The sequence below is a fragment of the Mobula birostris genome, chromosome 10 (genome assembly GCF_030028105.1).
Source record: "Mobula birostris isolate sMobBir1 chromosome 10, sMobBir1.hap1, whole genome shotgun sequence".
Lineage (NCBI taxonomy): Eukaryota > Metazoa > Chordata > Chondrichthyes > Myliobatiformes > Myliobatidae > Mobula > Mobula birostris.
The window spans coordinates 11,407,098-11,427,830 of NC_092379.1; the positions used below are offsets into that span (position 1 = coordinate 11,407,098).

The 20,733-nt window shown below is 49.8% G+C and overlaps 1 protein-coding gene across 1 annotated transcript in view; it reads left to right on the forward strand.

Moving 5' to 3' along the window:
- Positions 1–19,270, forward strand: part of LOC140204408 (uncharacterized) — a 28,699-nt gene extending 9,429 nt beyond the window's left edge. The window contains exons 3-6 of the mRNA XM_072271129.1: positions 4,938–5,068; positions 6,049–6,178; positions 10,128–10,253; positions 17,072–19,270. Of these exons, the coding sequence (XP_072127230.1) occupies positions 4,938–5,068; positions 6,049–6,178; positions 10,128–10,253; positions 17,072–17,209 (525 nt within the window). The 3' untranslated portion in view covers positions 17,210–19,270. The remainder of the gene's footprint in view (positions 1–4,937; positions 5,069–6,048; positions 6,179–10,127; positions 10,254–17,071) is intronic.
- The last annotated feature ends 1,463 nt before the right edge of the window (positions 19,271–20,733 follow it).

Sequence of the window (20,733 nt, forward strand, 5' to 3'; positions counted from 1 at the left end):
ATAGATGTTTAGTGGTGAGTGTATTGACTGGCTGCATCACGGCCTGGTATTGGAACACCAATGCCTTTGAATGGAAAATCCTACAAAAGGTGGTGGATTTGGCCCAGTATATCATGGGTAAAACCCTCCCAACCGTTGAGCACATCTACATGAAACATCGTCGCAGGAAAGCAGCATCCATCATCAGAGATCCCCACCACCCAGGCCATGCTCTTTTCTCACTGCTGCCATCAGGAAGAAGTTACAAGAGCCTCAGGACTCACACCACCAGGTTTAGGAGCAGTTACTAGCCCTCGACCATCAGGCTTCTGAACAAAGTGAGATAACCACGTTCACTTGCCCATCCATTGAGACGTTCTCTCAACCAATTACCTCACCTTGAGGACTTTATCTCGTTATCTCATGTTCTCGTTATTTATTGCTATTTATTTATATTTGCATTTGCACAGTTTGCTGTCTCTGCACTCTGGTTGATCTTTCATTGATCCTGTTTACAGTTACTATTCTATAGATTTGCTGAGTATGCCCACGGGAAAATGAATCTCAGGGATGGATGGGGTGATTTGTCTGTACTTTGCTAATACAAGTTACTTTGAACTTAAGGTACAATTAAAATCTTGGTTTTGGACGCTGTCCATACAGATCATTTCATCACATCAATACACTGAGGGAGCGTTGATGTAGCAGTATGTAGAATAAAGTGCAGTGCAGACAATAAGGTGCGAGGCCGTAACAGGGTAGATTGTGAGGTCAAGAGTCCATCCTTGTAGTACTAGGGGAATTATCCAATCGTCTGATAACCTCAAGATGGAAGCACTCCCGGAGCCTGGTGGTACACGCTTTTGCGTCTTCTGTTTGATGGGGGGAAAGGGGAGTGGAAAAGAGAGACTGTTTGGGTTGGACAATGTTCTCTCATTGTGGGGGCTGCTTTACTGAGATTAGATTAGATTAGATTAGATTCAACTTTATTGTCATTGTGCTGAGTACAGACACAAAGCCAATGAAATGCAGTTAGCATCTGACCAGAAATGCAAAGAATAGTGTTATTTACAAAATAACTGTGAATAAAAAGTAAGTGCTACAGCACACAAATATAAAAGCACTGAGACAGTACAATACGGGTACAATACTGCTTAGCGCTGTGATGTGAGGTTCAGCAGTGTCACAGCCTCTGAGGCGGCAGGAATCAATCTGGTGAACCTTCTTTGTACTCCCTCTATGGCGAGAATGTCTTTCCTCAGATTAGGGGACCAAAACTGCACACAATACTCCAGGTGTGGTCTCACCAAGGCCTTGTACAACTGCAGTAGTACCTCCCTGCTCCTGTACTCGAAACCGCTTGCTATGAATGCCAGCATACCATTCGCCTTTTTCACCGCCTGCTGTACCTGCATGCCCACTTTCAATAACTGGTGTATAATGACACCCAGGTCTCGTTGCACCTCCCCTTTTCCTAATCAGCCACCATTCAGATAATAATCTGTTTTCCTGTTCTTGCCACCAAAGTGGATAACTTCACATTTATCCACATTAAATTGCATCTGCCATGAATTTTCCCACTCACCTGACCTATCCAAGTCCCCCTGCGTCCTCCTCACAGCTAACACTGCCGCCCAGCTTCGTGTCATCCGCAAACTTGGAGACGCTGCATTTAATTCCCTCTGCCATTGTAATTAAGTGGTGGAAATTGGAAGAGTTGAAGGGAATGGGGAAGGGAAGAAAACAATGGTGTAAGTGGGTGGTTTATGGTCAGCACGGCCCCAACGGGCTGAAGGGCCTCTTTCTGTATTGCATGATTCCACGACTGAGCGAAAGGCCAGAATTGGAAGAGTCCCGATCTCTCAGGACTGCAATGGGTGACAGAACCTGGAAGGGAGCAACAGTAGTGTAGCGGTCAGCACAACGCTTTACGGTACCGGCGACCCGGGTTCGATCCCCGACATAGCCTGTCAAGAGTTTGTACGTTTTCTCCCCGAGACCACGTGGGTTTCCACCCACAGTCCAAAGACGTAAAATTAGCCGTTGTAGACTGTCCCGTGATTAGGCTGGGATTTCTGGGCAGTGGGGCTCGAAGGGCCCAATTCCGCGCGGTACCGAAATAAATAAATAAATAAATAACCCTAAGAGGGCCAGTGGAGGATTGGGAAGTCAAGGCAGTGTTGCACTTGAAGTCAGCGTGGTCAGCAAGCATAGAGCCGGCAGTGACTTCCCCAATGAAACAGCTTGTGAGTGATATTCACCGGAGATCGGTGGCCGCAGAGGGGGTGGAATTGATGGCCTTGTTGCAAAGTTGGCAGACGATATGAAAGTAAATGGAAGGGCAGGTAGTTTTAAGGAACCAGAGAGGCTACGGAAGGATGTAGACAGATTAGGCAATGAAATGGCAGATGGAGTCCAGTGTCAGGAAGTGTATGGTCATGCACTTTGGTAGAAGAAATGAAAGGATTGACTATTTTCTAAATGGAGAGAAAATATAAAACTTTGAGGCACAAAGGGACTTGGGAGTCCTTGTGCAGGATTCCCTAAAGGTTAATTTGCAAGTTGAGTCTGTGGTGAGGAAAGGAAATGCAATGTTAGCATTCATTTCAAGAGGATGGGAATATAAAGACAAGGATGTAATGTGGAGACTTTATAAAGCACTGATGGGGCCACACTGGGAGTTTTGAGAGCAGTTTTGGGCCCCTTATCTGAGAAAGGACGTGCTGAAACTGGAGAGGGTTCAAAGGAGGTTCACGAAAATGTGTCTAGGATTAAACAGCTTGTCACATGGAGTGTTTGGAGGCTCTGGGCCTGTACTAGAATTCAGAAGAATAAGGGGCAACCTTATTGAAAGATGAAAAGCTTTGACAGAGTGGATGTGGAGAGGATGTTTCCTATGATGGAAGAGTCTAGACCGGAGGACACAGCCTCAGAATAGAGGGGCGTCCCTTTAGAACGGAGATGAGGAGGAATTTCTTTAGCCAGAGAGTGGTGAATCTGTGTAATTTGTTGCCACAGGCGGCTGTGGAGGCCAAGTCATTGGGTGTATATAAAGCAGAGGTTGATAGATTCTCGATTGGTCAGGGCATGAAGGGATACGGCGGGGTGGGGGGGGTAGGGAGGCAGGAGATTGGGGCTGAGAGGGAAAATGGATCAGCCATGATGAAATGGTGGAGCAGACTTGATGGGCCAAATGGCCTAATTCTGCTCCTATATCTTTTGGTCTTATAGTTTTATATCATTGTGAATGGAAAGTAGAGCCAGTGGGGGACACCTGTCTCCCCAGGTATCTTAGAGGAACTAAGAAATTGGTTTTGTTTTATCTATCTATCTATCTATTCATTCACTCATTTATCTATCTATCTCCCAACCTACCGATCTACGTATAACTTGTTTATTTAGAGATACCGCACGGAATAGGGCCTTTCTGGCCTTTTGAGCCTCGCTGCCCAGTAGCCCCCAACACCCCCTGATTTAACCCTAACCTAATCACAGGACAATTTTCACAATAACCAATTACCTGGTGAAGGGGCTACTAAAGGTTCTGTGGAGGAGATTGTAGAGGTGTGAAGGGGGAGACAGTGGGAGGCCGGATTTGAACCGGAAAGCCAGACAAGATAGCTGGAAGGGCCTGTTCCATGCTCTATCCACCGCCCGTTTGCTGGCAGCGGGGGGGGGGGGGGGGCGCCGCGTGGCCTCGGTTATGGCGAGGACTCGGCCTCGTGCCGCGGGTCCGCCTGTTGCAGCTGTCCAGGAGGAGAGCACCAGAGGTGGTGCGGCGCAGCGTCCATACCGGATTGAGAGCCGGCCTCGCCAGTTGGTGCTGCCCTCTAGTGTTCGCTCGGTGGAAAACAAGCCGGATTGCGTGTGAGCATATAGAACATAGAACATTGAAATCCACAGCATAATACAGGCCCTTCGGCCCACAATGTTGTGCCGACCATGTAACCTACTCTAGAAGCTGCCTAGAATTACCCTACCGCTTGGCCCTCTATTTTTCTAAGCTCCATGTACCCATCTAAGAGTTTCTTAAAAGACCCTATTGTATCTGCCTCCACCACCATCACTGGCAGTGCATTCACCCTCTGAGTGAAAAACTTACCCCTGACATCTCCCTTGTACCTGCTTCCAAGCACCTTAAAACTATGCCCCCTGGTGTTAGCCATTTCAGCCAAGGGAAAAAGCCTCTGGCTATCCACACGATCAATGCCTCTCATCATCTTATACACATCTGTCAGATCACCTCTCATCCTCCATTGCTCCATGGAGAAAAGGCCGAGTTCACTCAACCTATTCTCATAAGGTACACCCTCCAATCCAGGCAACATCCTTGTAAATCTCCCCTGCCCTCTCTCTATAGTATCTGCACCCTTCCTGTAGTGAGGTGACCAGAACTGAGCACAGTCCTCCAAGTGGGGTCTGACCAGGGTCCTATATAGCTGTAACATTACCTCTCGGCTCTTAAACTCAATCCCACAGTTGTTGAAGGCCATCACACCATATGCCTTCTTAACGACTCTGTCAACCTGTGCTGTGAAGTGTGTGTGCATACGTACATTTGTCTATGGTCTGCTGAGAACCACTTGCTCTTTCAGACAACACCAATGCACCATCAATTTGCCAGACATGTCACCCAGGGACTTGGGCTACACTGTATATATTGTTTGTGTGAGTGTCTGTATTTTACTGCTGTCTTGTGTCATCTGTGCCCTGTGTGTTTTGCACCTTGGCCCCTGGGGAACGCTGTTTAATTTGGCTGTATTCGTGTGTGGTTGATTGGCAATTAAACTTGAACATCACCTTGGCAGGTTGCCCAAGGGCTGAACTGGCCTCACCCTCCGGCACACTGTCCATTGTGCCGAGACTTACCGGGCTTTTCGGCAGTGGTGAACGCGTCCCTTCTGCCTCTTCGTAGCCCCGGCCCTCGGGCACTGACCTCCCCTCTCTCTGGTTTCCAGGGTTACCTGCAGTCCGTGCTGCGCTCCTGTTTCCCTGCCGTCCCCTCTGCCAGCAGCTCCCAGGTCGCATTCCCCACGCTGGAGCGGGTCCTGAGTGGCGCCGAGGAGCGAGGGGGCGAAGAACTCTCCAGGTAAACCCGCCAGTCCGGCATTTGGCCCGCAGCGCAGCTCGGACACCGCGGACAGGACCCCGGGTCCAATTCACACGTCGCACGCAATTGTGATTCGCATCGCGTGGAATTACAAAGTGCTTACAGCATCGAAACAGGCCACTTAAAGACCAATTTATACTTGTGCGTCAAATCGGCGCCATAGGTACGGCGTAGCCGCGTACCATACGGCGAAGCCTGATGCGCACCTCACCAAAAATTCTGAGTTTGTGTCCTCTAGTGTTAGACTCTCCCACCACAGGAAACTTCCTCTCCATATCCCACTCTATCAAGGCCTTTCACCATTCGATAGGTTTCAATGAGATCATCCCCCATTCTTCTGAATTCCAGTGAATACAGGCCCAGAGCCATCGAACACTCCTCATATGACAGGCCTTTCAATCCTGGAATCATTTTTGTGAACCTCCTTTGAACTCAACCCAGTTCCAGCACATCCTTTCTGAGATAAGGGGCCCAAAACTGCTCACAATACTCCAAGTGAGGCCTCACCAGTGCTTTATAAAGCCTCAACATTACATCCTTGCTTTTGTAAATTAGTCGGAATGTAAATGCCCGACTATTATTCCAGGTAGGGTAATGGTTCTGCAGGGACTAGATAGGCCGAAGAGCCTGCTTCTGCGCTGCAGGGCTTTGGGGTGTGGGAGGAATCCGGAGCACCCAAGGGAAACCCCGCAGAGCTCGTAAGCTGCACCCAGACAGCGCCAGGGGCCAGGATCGAACCCGGGTCCCTGGCACAGCTCGACCAGCCTTGCCAGTGCGTGTTGTGGTGCCAGCCCTCTCCTCCAGTCGCGGCTATATCCTCCCCAAGAGAGGCTGAAGGGGGCGCCCGAGGTTTGCCTCACTGGGGACGGTTGCCGTGGCGACTCCCGGCAAGGTGGGGCGGGGGGGGGGTGATACGCGGAGTCGGCGCGTCCTTCACCTCCTGAACCGTTGTGTTGCAGCGGCCAGGCCCGCGAGCTCTGGGCGTTGCTGCAGGACATGGACGAGGCGGTCGGCCTCAAACACAGAAGGGCAGGCTGTCAGAGCCACCGGCTGCTCCTGGCATCTTTGCAAGTGGATCCTGCAAACGCGGTGAGTCATGTCTGTACAGCTTGGGCGCCCAAGACTTTTACACAGTGCTGTGGTGTAATTTTATGTACTGCACTGTACTGCTGCCGAACAAAAAACAAATTTCATGATATATGTGAGTGATGATAAACCTGATTCTGATCTGGGTCTCTGTTGTGGTCTGAGAGTGGGAAGGGGCAGGGAGAGGGGAATCACGGTTGGGAAAAGGGGAAGGGAGAGGGGAATTGCATTTGGGAAAAGGGGGAAGGGAGTGGGAAATATCAGAGAGAAATTCCATAATGATTAATTAATCAATTATTTGGCATCAAATGACTGACCCTGCCTGGTGTCTCAGGGCTGGGGACAGGGAGAGGGGAATCATGGTTGGGAAAAGGGGAAGGGAGAGGGGAGGGAGCGGGGAGCACCAGAGAGACATTCTGTAATGATCAATAAACCGATTGTTTGCAATGGAGTGATCTTGCCTGGTGTCTCGGGGCTGGGTGTGTCTGCACCCACACCCCACCCCTGCCCTTGTCCTGGCACACCTTCTCTACCATCTGTCCCGCACCCCTCCTGCGACGCTCCACCCTCGCCATTCCCAACATCCTTTGTTCCTGCCAGATTTACAAACTCGCTCTCTGCTTCATGCTGATAAACACAGGACTGTGCAAAATTCTTAGGCACCCTAGCTATACGTATGTGCTGAAGAGTTTTGCACAGTCCTGTTTTTATCAGATGTACATCGAAATATGCAATGAAGTATGTTATTTGTGTTAACAACCCACATGGCCTAAGGATGTGCGGGGGCGGGGGCTCGCAAACGTCACCACACACTCCAGCGCCAATATAGCTCGCCCACGATGTTTGGCAGAACAACACCGAACACAATAAAAAAAACCTAGAACATATCAAGCCACAAAACAGCACCAGCCAAACAAGCCCCTTTCCCCCCTCCCACCTACCCCCTCAGGCAGACAGTCCTCCAACTCTAGGCCAGGCCTTTGGGCCTCCGGCCACCAAGCTTCAACTTCCAGGCTTCCGATCGACCTCCGGCCTCCAGAATTTGGTGCTGAACCCCAGACAGGACCATGAACTCTGGACAAACTCTAGGCTGACCGGTCCTTTTGCCTCCTACTCGCAAGGCCTTCGAGCACTAAGCAGAGGCCTGGACTGCGGGTGTCCGTCATCACCCGACAGTACCACTGGCCTTTGGTGTTTTTTTTAAGTAGAAGGAAGCCAATCATCCCGTCGAGTCTGTGCTGGCTCTGTGAACTCATGCTTGGACTACCTTTTCCCTCCGACCATCAAAGTACGTTAGAAGTTCATCAACATCAGGATCGGGACCCTTGCTCCTGCTCCCGGAGTGTTATCCCAGGGAGCAGGTAATTGTCCTGGATCCGGATGTGTGCCGTGGGGCTGGACAGAGGCCGCTGTCCCAGGGCTGAGTTCTGAGGTTAGGAGCCGGCCACGTTACCTAAGGGTCATCCTCGAATCCCAACACTCCACGCGCCTAGACTTGGGGAGGGTTACGAGTCTGATTAACGTAGCAACTCCGCTCCACCCGCCAGAAGCAGAACCTCTCGGTGGCCATTCATTATAATTCCCATTCCCATTCCAACATGTCGCTCCGTGATGTCTTCTTGTGCCAAGATGAGGCCAGCCACAGGGTGGAAGAGCAACACCTTATATTGCGTCTGGTTTGCCTCCAACCTGATCAGTAAATAATAACACTCAATAAACCTGCTTGTGCAGCTCCAAACTCCTGCCCTGAAACTCAACCCCTGAAACTCCTGCCCAGAAACTCGACCCCTGAAACTCCTGCCCAGAAACTCGACCCCTGAAACTCCCGCCCAGAGACTCCTGCCCTGAAACTCGACCCCTGAAACTCCTGCCCTGAAACTCGACCCCTGAAACCCCTGCCCTGAAACTCTGAAGGGAAAACAGATCATTTCCCGACCCCTTCCCTCCCGCCGGTTCTCTCTCCCTCTATTCCCTTTCCCTACATTTTTTTTGTAATTCAAATTTTTATTATTATTTATCTTATTTTACAAAGCAGCACAGCATATCATAGAGCAGATACAGTACAGCATATTTACACAGCCATCCCATGACAGGAAAACAAATAAAACTTAGAAATAGGAAGAAGTTCTAATTTAAGTTTAAATTAACATACAACCAAAATTGATCCCACGTGTCTTGCACTTTTCCCTCACTGTTAATTCTTCCCAACAATATAATTCTTGCAACAGCGATGAGACCCACCTTTAAAATATATCAGATTTGATCTACAAGCAATACAACAAAATTATCAGTGATTTTCTATGGGATAAGAAGAAGCCCAGAATTAAAATGAGTAAGATGTGTATGTCCAGGGACATGGGTGGGCTCAGCCTAAACACAAAATACTCTGCAAATGCTGGGGTCAAAGCAACACTCACAACATGCTGGAGGAACTCAGCAGGTCAGGCGGCATCCATGGAAAAGATCGGTCGACGTTTCGGACTGGAACCCTTCGTCACGACTGTAGAGGGAAGGGGCAGAGGCCCTATAAAGAAGGTGGGGGGAGGGTGGGAAGGAGAAGGCTGGTAGGTTCCAGGTGAAAAACCAGTAAGGGGAAAGATAAAGGGGTGGGGGAGAGGATAGGCAGGAAAGGTGAAGAAGGAATAGGGGAAAACACAATGGGTAGTAGAAGGAGGTGGAACCATGAGGGAGGTGATAGGCAGCTGGGGGAGGGGGCAGCGTGACATAGGGATAGAGGAAGGGAAGGGGAGGGAATTACTGGAAGTTGGAGAATTCTATGTTCATATCAAGGGGCTGGAGACTAACTAGACAGTATATGAGGTGTTGGAGGAGCAACCTGCCTAACACCTCCCTACCTCCCCTCCCCCGCCCCTTTATCTTTCCCCTTACTGGTTTTTCACCTGGAAACTACCAGCCTTCTCCTTCCCACCCTCCCCCCACCTTCCTTATAGGGCTTCTGCCCCTTCCCCCTACAGTCCTGACAAAGGGTTCCGGCCCGAAATGTCGACCGATCGTTTCCACAGATGCTGCCCGACCTGCTGAGTTCCTCCAGCGTGTTGTGGGTGGGCTCAGTCTACCAGACGTCAGGGCATATAAATTATCCTTTGAAATGACCAAATTAGCCAAACTTTGGGACAGGGCTGATGTTGATTTAGATTTGATAGGGAGGAAGGCAAAAGAGGTGGGGGCATGAAGCACAATAGAGTCAATGAAAGACCGCACCCAACAGGATGGATAAACAACCGGTGTGCAAAAGACAAAAATCTGTGCAAATATGTAAAGAAAATAATAATAATAAAATCAGTAAGTGAAAAACACCAGCAATATGCTGAATTAAAAGAGGAAATTAAAGGACTATGGAACATGAACAGGGTTTACATTGTCCCAATAGTAATATCTTCAACTGGTGTCATCCCAGAGGCACTACACAATAGCATTAAACAATTTGGCACACACAGTAATATCTATGTAAATCTTCAGAAAGCCTCAATACCAAACACCACTAGAATAGTCCGAAAGTTCCTAGCAATTGAGAAATGGGCGTGCTTGGCTATGCCCACACCTCAGGTTTTACCAGCTTGAGCTGAAAAAAAAATCATAATAATAAATAAATAAGCAATGAATATTGAGAGCATGAGAGAAAGAGTCCTTGAAAGTGAGTCTGTAGGCTGTGGGAACGGTTCAGTGAAGTTGAGTGAAGTTATCCCCTTTGGTTCAAGAGCCTGATGATTGAGGGGTAATAACTGTTCCTGAACCTGGTGGTGAGGGTCCTGAGGGTCCTGTACATCCTTCTTGATGGCAGCAGCGAGAAGAGAGCACGGCCTGGGTGGTGGGGGTCCCTGATGATGGAGGCTGCTTTCCTGCGACAGTGCTCCGTGCAGATGTGCTCAATGGTGGGGAAGGCTTTACCCGTGATGGACTGGGCTCTGATTCCTCTCACTCCACATTACAGGATCCGCCTGCGGGGCAGACGGTGGCACCGGGCTCTTCCCCTCAGTTCTCCCGGGAGAGGAGGGCCGAGCTGGATCCTTCTGCGGTTGCCGTGGCCCCAGATTCCAGGGAGTTAATGTTGATCAAGGTAAGTCAGATCAAACAAACTGGTGAAATTCGCCCTCAAAATTCCTCTGAAGGTTTAAGATAGGGGTGAATATTGGTAGCTCGGGTTGAGGAGTTTGATGTTCTGGTGTTCGCCGCGCTTTAGATTAGATTATGAGAACACTCAGTCCTCTTTTATTGTCATTTAGAAATGCATACATGCATTAAGAAATGATACAATGTTTCTCCAGAGTGATATTACAGAAAACCAGACAGACCAAAGACTAACACTGACAAAACCACATAATTATAACACACAGTTACAGCAGTGCAAAACAATACGATAATTTGATGAAGAACAGACCATGGGCACGGTTAAAAAAAGTCTCAAAGTCCCGAGTCCCCGATAGCAGGCGGCAAAAGGGAGAAACTCCCTGCCATAAACCTCCAGGCACCGTCAACTTGCCGATACCTCGGAAGCAGCCGACCCCAGCCGACCCTGAGTCCATCCATCCGAAAACTCCGGGCTTCTGACCAGCCACTCTGATACAGCCTCCCGAGCGCCATCCTCTGCCGAGCGCTTTTGACCTCTCCCCAGCCGCTGAAACACGCAAAGCCGAGGATTTCCGGGCCTTCAGCTCTGGAAATTCCGGTTACCACACAATTAGTTTGCAGACGTTTCATCACCAGCCGAGGTGACATCATCAGTGCACAGTTGTTGGTGTTTCTCTCTGGGAGGGTTTGCGTTTATATCGCCCCCCCCCCCCCCGTTCACTTGCCTCAGTCTTGATTGGCTACCCCTTCAGTTGACCTTTGAATTCTATAGGCTCGTGTTTCTTTGGCTCTTAGGGGTTCATTGATGACATCTATTTTGACATGTTGATTTATGGAGCAATCAGGAGAGAACCATGCTTCTAAAAATTCTCATGCCTGCTTCGTGTTCGCCTGCGCCAGAACCTCTGTTGTGTCCCAGTTAAAGTGGTGTCCTTCTCGGTCTTCGTGTACCAAGATCAGGGACAGTGGATCACGTCTCCGTACTGCCAGTTCCCGTTCCCATGAACGAGTTGAGTTTATGCCCTGTCTGGCCAACGTAGCTCTTGTTGCAGTCTCCACAGGAGATCTTGTACACCACATTGCTTTTGTCCGTTGTCCTTACTGGTTCCTTGTTTCTTGGGACCAGCTTCCTTAAAGTCGCAGTTGGTTTGTGGGTGATCATGATGCCGTGAGGTTCAAGTAGTCAAGCGGACATTTCTTGGCGTAGGGCAAGGTCATTGGGGTTTCTCTTCCACCCATCGGAGATACTTACCAGGAGCATTGCATACGCAGGACCCTCAGCATCGTCAGTGATCCCTCCCCGAGTTCCATCCAGGCTCGGTGACCTCGGCCTTGACCCTGCCTTGTGCAGCTGGACCCTGGACTTCCTGTCAGATTGCCAGCAGGTTGTAAGAGAGGGGTCCTTCACCTCCACCCCTCTGACTCTCAATACAGAACACCCTCAGGGCTGCGTACTGAGTCCCCTCCTTTACTCCCTGTACACCCATGACTGTGGAGCTACCCACAGCTCCAATCTGCTAATTAAATTTGCCGACGACACTACACCGATTGGCCTTATCTCAAACAATAACAAGGTGGCCTACAGGGAAGAAGTCATCTATCTGACACGGTGGTCTCAAGAAGACAACCTCTCCCTCAATGTCGCAAAGACAAAGGAGCTGGTTGTGGATTACAGGAGGAATGGAGGCGAGCTAACCCCTATAGACATCAATGGATCTGGGGTTGAGAGGGTAAACAGCTTTAAGTTTCTCAGCATTCACATCACCGAGGACCTCACGTGGTCTGTACACACCAGCTGTGTAGTGAAAAAGGCACAACAGCACCTCTTTCATCTCAGACGGTTGAGGAAGTTTGGTATGAACTCCCAGATCCTAAGAACTTTCTACAAGGGCACAATTGAGAGCATCCTGACTGGCTGCATCACTGCCTGGTACAGGAACTGTACTTCCCTCAATCACAGGACTCTGCAGAGAGTGGTGCGGACAGCCCAGCGCATCTGTAGATGTGAACATCCCATTATTCAGGACATTTACAAAGACAGGTGTGTAAAAAGGGCTCGTAGGATCATTGGGGACCCAAGTCACCCCAACCACAAACTATTCCAGCTGCTACCATCCAGGAAATGGTACCACAGCATAAAAGCCAGGACCAACAGGCTCCGGGACAGCTTCTTCCACCAGGCCATCAGACTGATGAACTCACGCTGACTTGACTGTACTCTATATTACATTAACTGTTCTATTTATTATAAATTATTATAAATTACTATGACTGCACATTTTGATGGAGATGTAACATAAAGATTTTTACTCCTCATGTATGTGAAGGATGTAAGAAATAAAGTCAATTCAATTCAAATCCATCTAACATCTCTTTGACAGCCTAACTATCAGGCAGGAGGTGCCGTAGCATTGGGACAAGAACTGTAGGGATGGGAAACATCTTCTTCCTTCAGGCCGTGAGCTCCTTGCCACCACCCAGGTCTCATCACACATGAGGCGTCAGTAGCGTTATACTGTTTGCTTTTTAAACTGTGTCGTAAATGCACCTTATTATTTGTTAATTTACTTGTGGCAAAGTTACTTTGTGTGTTGTGTGTATGAGTTATCTGGAGTTACCTTGGTGCAGAGGAAGATTATTTTGTTTGGCAGTATACATGTGTGCGGTTGAATGACAATAAATTCATTTTAAAACTTGAACTTACTCTGTGTTCCCTATGAACCTCCTCCACCCCTCTCCTTACACAGGAAAACTCCTTTCCCCTCCGTTCATGGGATAACCCTGCCTCCCAATGCAGGGTGAATGCCCCTTTCTGCTACCCTTACACAGAGATGCCTTTGAAGGTCTTTGGCCTACCAATAAACAATGAAAGTTTGGAGAAGTTAGTAATTCCATTTGGGAGAGGGCAGATTGTCCTGGGAAGGGACCAGCATCCTCCCTTGCACCTACAGACTCTGTTGCCCGTACCCCAGCTCCCACACTGATTTCACCCACCCCACCGGTGTTTACCTGCTCTTCGTCCTTACTGATACTGACATCGGTTTATCATTGTCACGCGCCAAGATCCGGTGAAAAGTCTGTCCTACACACTAATCGTGACACGGTGTACTGAGGCAGAGCAAGGTTAACACGAACAATGCAGAATAAAGTGTCACATCCACAGAGAGAGAGGGCAGCGCAGGGAAACGACGAAATGCAAGGCCATAACGAGGAGGACTGAGAGACCGTGATTCGGTCTTATCCAACGAGGACTCTGATAAGCAGTCTGATAACAGTGAGATCGAAGGTTATTCCCCAAACGAGGACTCTGATAAGCAGTCTGATAACAGTGAGATCGAAGGTTATTCCCCAAACTTTCAGTATTTTGTATCTTCTGCCTGGTGGGAGAGGGGAGAGGAGAGGATGGCTTTACTGAGACAGTGAGAGGTATAGACAGGAGTCGATAGAAGGGAGGCTGGTTTCCTGTGATGTGCTGAGCTGTGTCCACAGCTCTGCAGTTCCTTGTGGACACGCGCGGAGCAGTCGCCGTGATGCGTCCAGAGAGAAAGCTTTCTAAGGTGCACCGGTTAAAAGGAGAATCGATGGGGGCGTGCTGAGTTTCTCTCGCCTCCTGAGGAAGTGGAGGCATTGGTGAACTTCCTTGTCCGTGACATCATCGCGATTGGATCAGGACGGCCTCCCGGCCCCCTCGACCTCAGCATCGTTATGTGGCCAGCAATGTCTCCCCCCCCCCCACTGAAGTCAATGACCCATTTGTTGGTTGACATTGAGGGGAAAGTGAGGGGAAGGGTTGTTGCCATGACAACATGTCACTGAGCTCTCTTGTCTCCTTCCTGTTCTCCGACTCATGGTTATTCGAGATACACACCACACCAGTGGTATCAACTGCAAAATTGTAGATGGACTTCGAGCAGAACCTGGTCATGAGTGTACAGGGAGTAGAGTTGGGGGCTGAGGGTGCAATCTTGTGAAGTAATAATAATAATAATTGTAGTGGAAGTGTTGCTTCCTGTCCTTACTGATTGTGGTCTGTTGATCCGAAAGTCAAGGAGTTGCCGAGGGATGCATTATCTCCCAGGGTCTGGTGTTGGGTGCTGCGTTTGCTTGCAATGAGAGTACTGAAGGCAGAACAGTAGTTATTAAACAAACTTCTGACCTACGTGACTTTACTGTTGCTTTCAAAGCCTTCCTCATCACCCCCCCCCCCCCGTCCCTCCCACTCTCCATCTCTGTAACAATTTTAAGGCGATTGGAGGAAAGTACAGGGGGGATACCAGGGGTAATTTCTTTTTACACAGTGCGTGGTAGGTGTATGGAACACTGTTAGGGAAATTAATTTGGTAGGGAAAGTTGATGCAAGGTAAATTAGACACGGACTTCGAAGTAAAGAGAGCTTTATTCACGATATCGTGGGGAGTGGAACCGCTAACAGGGGGTTTTGAACTCCCAATAATACAAAGAGCACAGCTCCTTTTACGCACGTACAAATTATTGCAAAAGCAAAGGCTGTTCGATTAACCTAGCGAATGAGAAAAGAAAGGCTTGGTTCACATGCAATTCCCCTGTGATAAACTATGCCCATAGCAACAGCCAAAAATTAACAATTCAGTCCTGTGTACAACTCTGTTTTAAGAAGCAGCTTGTCTCGTATTCTTGTGTCAAATTCTTGCGAGATAAGCAGCTGCAAGTATTTATTCGGAGAATCGTCTCTACTGAAAGCCAAGGCCATATCTATAACAAACTGAGCTGCAGACTGATATCTGTACTAGAAAGCCCAATATTAACCCTTTATCTATCAAAATCTTTAACTCGCAATATATTCCTCCAGAAACGCACTGCCGGGGGTGGTGGTAGAGGCAGGTACATAAGGGCCGTCGAAAAGACTATAAGATAGGCACATGGATGAAAGCAAAAATTCAAGTTCAGGTTTGTCTCATTGTCATTCAACCATACATGAATGCTCATGAATACGGCCAAACGAAACAGCGATTCTCTGGGGTCAGGGTGCAAAATACGGTACCAGCAGTCACACACGGCACAAGACACACATAGTTCTTATAAGATATCAGTGAAATATGGCCACACGCAAAAAAAAATGTCATCCAAGACCCTGACTCTATGAATGTTGCAGCAGTCTGCCGCTGAACACAATACAGCTTGTCTTCTGCCGAGTGAACACTGGGGGGCAGCACTGACTCCAGCTTGGATGCTGCACCACACCGCCCCCTGGCGCTTCGGAGGAGCGCATCGTCTCTGACGCCTTTCTCCTGGGCGGCTGCAAACAGGCAACACTGCGACCCAGGACTGAGGCCATGCAGCTGCCCCGCTGTCTGCCAGTAAATTAGTGAACCAGACTTGCAGTATTCCACGTTAACAATGTCCAACAGGGTCTTACAATCACAGGAAAAGTGACTAAGTTGCTTGTAAGGCCATGAGGGAGGGAAGGGTTAGATCTGAACTTGGAGTTGGTTAAAGGGTCAGCACAGAACTGTGGGCCGAAGGACCTGTGCTGCTCTATTGCTAAGCTCCACAACTCCAGTCTCCGAGACACCCTTCCAGACTCTGTCTAGCTGATCATGGCTGACTGGTATTGGTACTGGAATTGGTTTAATATTGTCACATGTACAAGGGTGAGCAGGTAGGGTGGGGACATGTCTCTACCAAAGGAGGTGTAAGGTGCTCCTTCCCTCCGCTAGCCTGCAGGTCACCCTTGGGCAAGGTGTAGCACCTGCTTAGCACCCCCTGATCAGGGTCAGGTGAAGCCATGGGGGGGCGGGTGGTGGATGGTCGTACGAGCAGCCGGTGCAGATCACAAGTCCTGGTTATGTGACCACTGACACCAGGCAGACAATCTCTGAAGAGTATTGATAATGGCTGGGGGTTTACCCGTCTTGTAAAGACACCGCCCAGAAGAGGGCAATGGCAAACCAACTTCTGTAGAAAAATTTGCCAAGAACAATCATGGTCATGATGGCCCACGTCATACGGCACGGCGCGTAACGAACGAAGGAACCGAGATAGGGTGAAAAGTTTGCCTTGAATCACTGTTGCTCCACCACTGATGGCTCTAGCTGCAGCTGTCTCAGCTCGAAGTCAGAGAGATACAGCACAGAAAAAGGCCCTTCGGCCCGCTGACTCGGTGCCGTCCCGAGAGGTGTAGATAGCGCAGATAGCCAGAGTCTTTTTCCCAGGCTGGAAATGTCAAAGGTTAGAGGGTGTAACCACAAGGAAAGAGGGGAAAGTTTAGAAGCTGAATCAACTTCATTAACATTGGCGTATATCATGCAATTTGTGATTGTTCTTGGCAGATTTTTCTACAGAGGTGGTTTGCCATTGCCGCCTTCTGGACAGTGTCAGGGGACACTGCCTTGCCCAAGGGTGACCTGTAGGCTAGTGGAGGGAAGGAGCACCTTACATTTCCTCTGGTAGAGACGTATCTCCAATCCGACGCCCAGAAAATGGTATACTTTAAAAATAGTTTACATACAGGTTTTGTCTGCACTGGTGGTGTAGTGACGTCAGCACCAGACTTCGAGGTGAGTGGTCCCGGGTTCGAATCCGGCCGACTCCATCCGCGCTGGGCTGAACGTCGAGCTAGCAGCTCGGCCTCGTAAAAAAACAGACAAATGCTAAAACAGCAAGGTTGCTGTCCGACGCACCAAATTTCCATGAGAAGTATAGGTTATAGACCCCTCCACGGAGGGCTGTGATTCACTCAGGTCAGGGAGGGCCCGGGCCCAGGTCAGACACAGAGTAAAATTCGCTCTACATGACCCTGCCTCACACGCTTGCTTTTCTCTGTTCCAGAACTCCTTCCCCCAGCACCAGACGAATGGATTCAGCCCAAGCCACAGGATCCAGGCCTTCTTTTATCACTGGGCGCAGACCGATAGGAGCGGGAGGTGCAAGACTCCGTATGACGTCAACAAGAACTTCATGGCCTAGAGGACGAAGGTTGGAGCTGTCTGATCCTCTGTGGACTCTGACTTTTAAAGGCGTCTCCAAGCTTTGACACCCAGCATCTGGAAGGGCTGACTGCCTCTGGGAAGACAGTGGGGACTGTTCGACCTTCTCAAAGGAATAGAGCAAGATTCTTGAAATGGCCGACGGCAACATAGTGTTTTCACCTGTGTTTCGGGTGCAACTCCGTCCGAGAGGAAGGAGCAGAATTAGGCCATTCGGCCCGTCAAATCTTCTCCGTCCGATCCAGTGTTACTGCCCGTTACACCGCTGGCGTTTCGGGCAGCAATGAAGATCCTCCATCTCTGCCAGTGTTCCGGGCTCCCTTCATCACGTCAGCAGCTCAGTTTTCACTACTGTCAGTCATGCAAGTCCCGGGTGGAGACTTGGGAATACCGTCACACTCAGATGTAGAAGGATTCTTCATTGTTGTTTCCATAACAATTTTGTTTGACCCGTTGGGGTTGTTAGCCCTGAGCTGAACCCCCGAACCCGGAGGACCAGTGGAAATCTCTTAGTCTGACCTCTACCCTTTGACCTGTTTGGCATAAAACCTTGATTCCAGCCTACATCGCTCTCCGGGTCATTGAGGCATGCAAGCCTCCAAACCCTACGACAAGGTTGTGGGCCTCTTGGAGGTGCCCTTCAATCAAGGCTGATTTAATATCCCTCTCAACCCCATTCTCCTGCCTTCTCCCCGTAATCTTTGCCTGCCTTATTGATCAAGAATCTCCGCTTTAAATACACCCAATGACTTGGCCTCCACGGCAACGAATTCCATGGATTCATTACCCTCTGGCTGAAGAAATTCCTCCTCACCTCTGTTCTAAGGGGACGTCCTTCTGTCCCGAGGCTGTGCCCTCTCCCACTATTGGGAAGATCCTCTCCACATCTACTCTAATGGGCCTTTGAATATTTGATAGGTTTCAATGCGATTCCCCCTCATCCTTCTAAATTCTAACAGGTACGTTTTCCCAGAATCGTTCACCTCCAAGGCAGACCGGAGAAGCAGGGGTTGTTTTCTTTGAGGCAACGGCTGAGGACAGATTTAGCAGAGGTGCATAAGATGCCGGGATTGAGAAGAGTATGTCGTATGATCTTATGGTTGCGGGGAGAAGGTGGAAGAATGGGTTTGAGAGGAAAAATAAATCAACCATCATCAGACTCGATGGGCTGAATGGCCTAATTCTGCTCCTATGCCTTACGGTCCCATGGAAACAACTTCCTTTGGCGTGTGATTCATGGACTGGGGAAGAAGCTGAAGATGAACTCCAGGGCAGGGTTACCGTGAGGGATAAATTGTTTACGCGGAGGGTGGCTGTGATCTGGAAGCCATTGTCTGTGAGGTCGTTGGGAACTGAGTTAATCAGAATGGAATGGGAAAGAATTTGGAGGGAATGGGAAAAGAAGGCAAAATGGGATTGACCTGCTACACTGCCTGGACTTGATGGACTGAATGGCCTCCTTGCTGAATGATTATCCATCAACGTGTGGGTCACAGACCCCCGGCTCTGGCACAGGGCAAGGAGAATGGGATGGAGTTCCATCCTGCAGAGGGATTTGTGCAGGGCGCATGTAGCCACGGCTGAGCCCTGGAGAGGGGGCCCCTGTCTCAGCGCAGCGGGCAGTGGATGGGCGGTTCCCTTCCTGACCTCCGGAAGTTCGGGCAAGTGGTTGGGCTGGAGGGGGAGGGGCAGTCTGAGCTGAGGGCACGTTGTCGCTGCTCGAAGATCATCCACTGAAGGGAGAGGTGGCTACGGGAAGGGAAGTGAAACGGAGGAAAAGTATCCCCCTCCTCCTCACTGCAGACAAGCGGACTGTTCGCTGCTCCTGAAGACCCGGAGTAAAGCAACAAAGGTTGGCCGCGAACCAGAGAGAGCTGCGTGGCTGTGACTGAACGTGTTTGGAAGTGAAAGATTAATGGTATAAGGTCCCAATATGGAGTGCTTGAAAAGTTCAAAGTTCAAAGTAAAATTTACTATCAGAGTACAAATATGTCACCACATACAACCCCGAGGTTCCTTTTTCTTTTTTCTCTGTAGGATCTACCCCTGTTAAATAATCTGTGTTTAAAATATCCATTTGATCTGTCTTTATTTTACAGTATTTTATTTTTAATTTGGAGATGCAACAAGGTACGGGCCTTTTCGGCCTACCAAGCCTGGCTGCCTAGCAACTTGCCAATTTAACCCTAGCCTAATCGCAGGAAAATTTACCGTGACCAATTAACCAACTAACCGGTACGTCTTTGGACTGTGGGAGGAAACTGGAGCGCCCGGGGGTGAGGGGAAACCCACGTGGTTCCAGAAAGGACATACTAAGTTACAGAGGACGTTGTAGTCAGGAAGTTGGAAGGGGGAGGGGTAGTGGAGACGTTCCTGTCCATATCATTGATGCTGAGGTTGGGAGCCTGTCCTGATCCAATCGCGATGATGTCACGGCCAGGAAAATTCACCCACACCTCCACTTCCTCAGGAGGTGAGAGACACTCGGCACCGTCCCCATCGATTCTCACCGGTTTTTACCGAGGCACCAGAGAGAGCTTTCTCTCTGGACGCATCACGGCCACTGCTCCGCACGGGACCACGAGGAACTGCGGAGAGTTGGGGGCACATTACGGGAAAACCAGCCTCCCCCTCCGCTGTCTACACTTCTCACTGTCTCAGTAAAGCAGCCAGCGTAATCAAAGACCCCCGCCTTCCCCGCATATTCTCTCTCCTCCCCATCTCCCCTCGGGCAGGAGATGCAGAGGCCTGAAAGCTCGAACCACCAGGCTTAGGGACATCTTCTATCCCGCGCCGAACTCCAACTCCTCGAGCTGTGAAAGCGGGCTAACCACTGCACCACCGTGGTGCTGTTTTCAGAGAGAGGATGCCAGTGTGGGGAGCCACTCTCTGCAGAGGTGTACCGGCTCGAAACAGGCCCTTCAGCCCACTGGATCTGCGCTGGCCCTCAACCACCCATTCACACTGCTCCCGTTTCATTCCGCCCACCTTACGTTCAACTCCCCCGACTCCCAGATCCTGCTGCTCGCTCACCCACTTTACGACAGCCATTCAGTGTGGCGGAGCGGTATAAAGCAATGGATCTGGGCTCCAGTGCCTGAGGGTGTGAGGGTTCATATCCCACAGTCCGAATTCTTGCTTCTGCTCTCTCGGACGGCGCAGTGGTTAGCAAAACGCTGTTACCTCACCTCGACTAAACCAGGTGAGGGTAGCTGGTGGGCCTCGTACCCCGGTGAGACAGGGACATGCCCATCCTCGCAGGCAAGACCGGCTTCAGCGGACGGGGCGGACAAGATCTAAGGCAAGATCCAACGGCCAGGAAGGTGGTTATGCCATGCTCCGTGGAGAGCGCAGGGCTTGGCAAGGCGCAGAAGACGTCGCGGTCACCCACTGCAACCAAGGAAGACTCCCAAGCAACACACACAAAATGGTGGTCAGGCAGCAACAACCGAGGGGAATAAATAGTCGACGTTTCGGACTGAGACCCTTCATCGGGACTGAGGA